This window comes from Geospiza fortis, unplaced genomic scaffold (assembly GCF_000277835.1).
Source record: "Geospiza fortis unplaced genomic scaffold, GeoFor_1.0 scaffold590, whole genome shotgun sequence".
NCBI classification, from domain to species: Eukaryota; Metazoa; Chordata; class Aves; order Passeriformes; family Thraupidae; genus Geospiza; species Geospiza fortis.
Window position 1 is genome coordinate 2,580,299 of NW_005054402.1, and position 6,264 is coordinate 2,586,562.

At 46.6% G+C, this 6,264-nt stretch overlaps 1 protein-coding gene across 1 annotated transcript in view; it reads left to right on the plus strand.

The window, feature by feature from the left end:
* Window positions 1-6,264, plus strand: part of TEAD1 (TEA domain transcription factor 1) — a 155,560-nt gene that overhangs the window by 126,628 nt on the left and 22,668 nt on the right. The window contains exon 8 of the mRNA XM_014309112.2: window positions 6-180. Within this exon, the coding sequence (XP_014164587.1) occupies window positions 6-180 (175 nt within the window). The remainder of the gene's footprint in view (window positions 1-5; window positions 181-6,264) is intronic.

Consider the following 6,264-nt stretch of genomic DNA (forward strand, 5'->3'; position numbering starts at 1 on the left):
TGGAGAAAATATGAACTGAGGAAGCTTCCTGATGAAGATGTTTCCTGTGTTTCAGGCTTTGAGCCCACATCAGCTCCTGCTCCCTCCGTGCCTGCGTGGCAGGGCCGATCGATCGGTACGACCAAGCTCAGGCTGGTGGAGTTTTCAGCTTTCCTTGAGCAGCAGAGGGACCCTGAATCAGTAAGTATTTCTTGCCCTTGTGTCCACTGATCCTCAGCTTTGCTCCTCTACTCCTGATCTTCAGCTTTTCTCCTTTGCTCCCCACCCTCTGGGCACACCTTCCATCATGTATGATGGAATACTCCCGGTGTCTCTGTGCTCACTGCTGCTCTGTGCAATATTCCTCTCACCCCAGGACTGTGTTTTCCTTTCTTGCCCTCTTTTTCCTCATTTGCAGCAGCCAGAGGCCTCTGTGAGAGCAGGCAGGGTTTGCTCTGGCGCCTGTCTTGCTGCTGACCTAGTTTAGCAGGTGTACCAAATTGCATTGTGTTCTTGGCAAGAATTCAGTGCTTGAACTCTAAGTTAAAGCCTAATCTGTTTCCTAACCAAAACAAAATTGAGGACTTGCCCAGAAAGAGTGCATATTGCATCCTGGATTTTTTTTTTAATGAAGTTTTAAATTTTCTTTTAATTTTTAGTCTGTATACTATACCTGCAAGGGTAGTTCCTGAAGTTGGCTGTAATGTTTCATTACTCCAGTAAGCCTTGAACCTTGACATTAATCACCATATATTTACCAAGAGCTAGGTAGCCTAGCACTGATTCTACTGCATTGCAAATAAATTGAAAGAACTTCTTTCAGCTGGAACCTGAGAATTTTTTTCGAGATAATTTCTGCAAAGCAAATACTGTCCTGAATGGGTGATGTGGACAGGCCATTTTTGTTCAGATTCCTGGCAAAATACAGTAGCCTGGAGAAGAGAGAAGCTATCATTTTCTTTTTATAATCCAGCACTGGAAACCATAGCATGAATGGGCTCTGGCCAGGGGTGTTATCCTAGGAGTGTTTACCCTGCACTGTGGGGATTGGAGACATAGCCCAGAAACCTTACAACAGAGGAATGCTCCTGGCAGGGACACATCCCTGTGAAAATACACCATATCTCAGCTGTCCATGCACCCACCACGTGGCAGGATGCTGCTTTGCTGAATGGCAGCTTTGCCAGCCTGAATGAGCTTTGAGGTGCAGCAAATGTTTGGCAGCAGGTACGGTTCTCTCAGTGCTCACCTGGCTGTCGGCCATTACTGCTTTCCCTGGAATCCCTTTGCCTTCCCGTGGTCTCATGGCAAGCCTGCCTCTGGTGGGCTTCACCTCAGAGTCCTCCAGGCCACTCTGGAGCTCCTCCTCCACCCCCAGCCCTGAGTCCCTCTGGGCAGCAGTTTGGATTTCTGCTGCCTGGGTACAACAGCCAGGTCTCCCCAGCAGTCACCCTTATCCACGCACAGATCCCCCAGCCCTTGCTGACCCCATGGAATGTGTCCTGCTGGTTTATGGGCTCTGCCATCCCCAGCCTGCCCCACACCAGGATGTGTGTGTGTGTGTGCTCCAGGTTACTGGGAAAACAGGATGTGGCCACGTGATGCTCAGCCTTGCTGTCTGTGTTTGAATGAAATCTTACTTCTCTGCAGTCTCATTGGCTGTTTTGCCACCTAATTATCCCTCTTTCTGGAGGTTTTTATAACATAAATCTATATACAAAACCCCTGTGCTGATGTGGTGGGGTGCCTCTGTATCTGGGTTTTTATGTGAGAGGGAGCAAACAGGGGCTGGGCAGCCGAGCAGCTTTGGCACTGCAGGGATACAGTGGAGGTGTGAGTAGAAGCATGGCTACCCAGGATGGCCCCACAAGTACTGTGAAGCCTTCTTTGGAGTAAACTAATATTATTTGAAATTCCTGAGGGTGCAGAGGCCCACTGGGTCTTGTCCCAGCTTGCAAGAAGACTGAGAAACCCACCCTTCAAATGCATTTATGCAGGAGGGTTTACAGGACAGGCAGGAGCATCAAACTACCCAGACTTGTTTTTAAAAAAAAAGAAGTTACTTGTACACTGAACACTGCAAAAATGAGACTCTAGGCAAAGCCAGTTCCCAATTTAGCTCATTCTTGCATCCAGCTGGGGCAGTGCTCTGCATGGGGACAGCCTGCAGCGTCCAGGCAGGTGCCATGGGCACCCAAGGATGAGCCCCTGTGGCACTGAGTGAGCATCACTGCCTGGGAAAGGGCAGTCAGGAGCAGGAGAAGGGTTGCTTACATTGAATTAGGTAAATTTGATTATTTGGCATTGAGAGGGCATTGGGAAAAGCCCCCAGGGCAGCGTGGGCAGTTCCCAGGGTGTTTGCTGGAGAGGCTCTGGGCAGAGGCACTGGTGTGCAGGGGCAGCTCTGTGCCTCCTGCCAGCCTGCCCTGCCCAGTGCTCAGACCTCTCCACAAGAGCTCTCCTTGGTGAGAGCACACCCCCAGCCTCCTGTAGTGCCACTGCAGACAATGTGAATTCTGCCTGCAGCTTTGCACACCTTTCTTGGTGGGGCTGTTTTACTGCAGGTACAGTTTGCACAGCAGAGGAAAAATGGGCTTTTATTACTTTCCACGTGAAATCAGTGACCTGAGTGTGTTTCCACAATGTGCACATGAAGTCCTGTAGGCATGTGCTGTGATTTCAGCATCTCCTTTGTGCCTCTGCTGACCTCAGAAATGAATGTATTTAAATGAATGTATTTGTGTGCTGCTACAGGAGACATGTGCAGGAGTTCTCCTCTGTCTTCTGAAAAAGGGACACTTATAGATTCATTATATTGCTGACTTTTCACAGAAAATTACATAAATTAGGATCTTCATCAAATTCCAACATTTCATTAAACAAAGGTGACCCTTCCTCCCTCTCTCCCCCAACACAAAACCAGAAAGCCTCATAGTACTAGAGGCAAGTATTCCAATTCCACATCAAACTGTAGCCTGGAAGTTTATTGAAAACTGTGTAATTGGGGACAGGACTTGATCCTGGCAGACCCCTTGCAGTCCCTATTCCTGGCCAGAAATGAGAAATTTAGGTTTGTCAGCTGTGGTGACTTCCATGGCCTGCAGTGGGGCTGTGCATGGGCACAAAGGTCCAACCACAGGGAATAATTCCTGCTAGGAGTGGGGCCTGCAGCATTTCTGTGGCTCTTCCAATGGCAAAAGGTGTATAAAAGATTTTTAAAAAGCTCAGTGCCAGGCAGTTTAAGAGGTTAGTTCAGATTGGGCATTCTGGAGGGTTGGAAATCAGCTCCACAGAGTCCTCTCACTTGTGGACAGCTGTTGATCTGTTGATCTTTTTCCTTGTTTAGACACAAAATTGTTCCATTTACAAAAGAGAAAAATATAGAAAGGAAACAATAAGGAACCCTCACTGTAACTCTGCATGGCAGAAGATAGTCTGGGGAACACAAGATGGCACAGTCGCAAAATATTGGAACACTGACTCTGCAGCTGAGGATGGGTAAAATTGCTCCATCTTTTACATGAAAATCAATTCAGTTTTCAAATGTCAAGCTGTATTTTCTTTTTGTGGCATTTTGTGCTTAAGTACAATTCCTAAATGGTGCATAGAAGTTTCCCTTGCAGGTCCAAGCAGCAGCATTTCAGCTACCTTTGATCATTCCCTGCCCTGTATAACTCTGTTCTCAGCAGATGGAGCAGGTTTTGTGCCCATCTGTTGCTTCCAAGGCAGGTTTTCCTTAATGGGGGCTTTCCATTTTTATTCTAGCGGTTCTGTGAAAGTTCAGGACAAATGCTTAAACCAAGCAATCCCATGTTTCCTAACAAATACAAGCTGAGCATGCAGGCAGGTTAGAAAGGATCTAAGCAACTGACTGCTACACAAGCAGATATAAAATTCAAGGACTGTAATTGAATTGAAAATAATTCTTTATATTGAAAATATATCTTTTTATATATATATATATATATATACTGACATACTCAAGCTTGATTTTCAATCAGAGAAAAAAACCCTATCACCACCCAAAGAAAAAAGCCTTTTCTTTTTTTTTTTTGAGCATTTTTTAAAATAAATGCTGTCACATTTATTTAAACTGTGAGCACTTTAGAGAGCTTTACATTTAAAATATCTCTATAGGGCTAAACAGAACATGGCTGATGGACATTTTCAATATTAGTCCACCCATCCAAACTGTCAGATTGTGTTAGGTCCAAATTTCAAAATGTATTTTAAAAAGTGGTGAAGAAATAAAACATTCTTTATGTTTTAATTCAGATTTTATTGTTGTTGTAAAAAGACTTTGTGAGCCCGGGGAGAATTGTGCCTGAGAACCAGAAAGGGAAAGCAATTGCTCAAGGGCCATAAAAACAGCCTGCCATCATTAGCCAAATGCAGTAAAACTCACCAAAGTTAATCAAACCACCTAAGTGATGAAAAATAAATGAGATCTTTTCAAAAGAAGCCCTCCATCCTTGAACAATATCCATTGTTGCAAGGATTGTTTATCCTTTCTGTACTCCCTGTAAACAGAATAAAAAGCAGTCCAGCATTTCAGTCACAAGGAAGTCCTTGCTTTAGTGTCTTTGTGATGTGAAAGGACAGGAAAGCAAACTCACATTAGGATGAATGTCTCAGAGCTGCAGACTCAGGACTGGAGGTCATTTTAATCTGGAATCAGAAAAAGTTTTGCTGAGCACAAGGCTCATTTATTTTGCCGTGCTGGAGAGCCGCTCGTTGGCCGTGGGATGCAAATGTTCATCTCTGTGAAATGTTCATTTTTGGGTCTCCATAGTTAGAAGTCCCAAGAAAGCACTTCAAAGAGGTCCAGTGTTGAAGCATGGCACAGTTGTGAAGCTGTGGCATGGCAGCAGACTTCCCATCCTGCAGGATTCCTGGGGCACCTGATGGAATGCCAGGGCAGCTTCCCCAGCCCAGCTGTGGCAGGACATGGACTCTCCAGGGAGGGTCCTGGGGCCAGAACAGGGTCAGGTGTGCTGGGAGCCCAGCACCATTTATCCCCCAAAGCCGGCCCACAGCTGGAAAGCCTGCTGGGACCTGGCTGTGCTCTCCCTGCTGCCTTCATGGGTCTCTCTTCTTTCCTCAAATCCTCTGCCAGGGAGATCTCCCAGCAAAACTGGCAGTGCAGGGGACCCGTGGGGTGGGTTGGCACTGCAGTGGGGTGGGCTGTGGCTGGGATGGGCTTTGTGTGTGAATTCCCCACTCTGCCTGCCCCCAGCAGCTGTCCTGGCTCGCCCCAAGGGCTTTGCAGCTGCCTGTGCTCTGCCCTGCATCTCCCCAACTCGTCCTGCAGCTTCCCCTGCACCCACCCCAAAACCGCCTGGCTCCCAGAAGTTGGGAAACATCCCCTGCTCTGCTCTGCAGAGAGCAGATAATGACATGCTCACGTGCTCATTTGTGCCTCTGCTGCATTCAGTGGAGATGTAGATGGCCCTTCTTTGATAAGCAACTATTCAGTAGTTTGTTTTCTTCTGCTGTTGAAATGCGTGGCCCCGTGCCCTGCTCGCTGTGCACTGTCTAACCTCCCTTCCAAATGGAATTAATAATTCCCTCCATTTGCATTTCACAGATGTGCCTAGTGCAGTCTTTTTGGATGAAGGAGCATTATTACTCACAATTGACAAACCAAGAAGTTCAGGTGCAAAAGAATGAATGGGCCACTGATTTTGAGGGTCCCCTTTGATTTGTCATGAGCTTGATTTTGCAGAATACTTAACATTATTGAGAGCTTCCTATAGTCAGGCATAATTTTCCCATCTGAGCACTCAGCACTACTGGAACTGGGACTGCAGGGTCTTAAATCAGGCAGGCCAGAAGTGAAAGATGCATCTTCACTGTTACAGAAAAACTGATGGAAACGTTGTGTAAGCACCTTGCCCAAGCAGCCAGTCCCAGTTTCACACTGGGACTGCTGTGGCAGTAGCTGGGAAGTGTTGGGCAACATTGAGGTGTCAGGGAACTGCCTTCCCTCATCACCTGCCTCTCCACTTCTGCAACCATAAAGTCACCCAAAACCCCCTTTTACTTCACATTTCTGATTCAATCCCTGAGCAGATCCAGGCAGGAGTCTGAATGCAGGGAGGTCCATGAAAAACCAGGTTGCCCATGCAGCTGTATGGTAGCATACATCAAGAAAGTTCAGTTAACATTTCACAGGAATGTGTTAAAAACCTTAACAACAGGACTTGGTACAGACTCCAGTTAGAGCATTAAAATGTCATGTTTATAACTCCCAATCTGCTTCAGTGGAAAACAACAGCAGCAGGA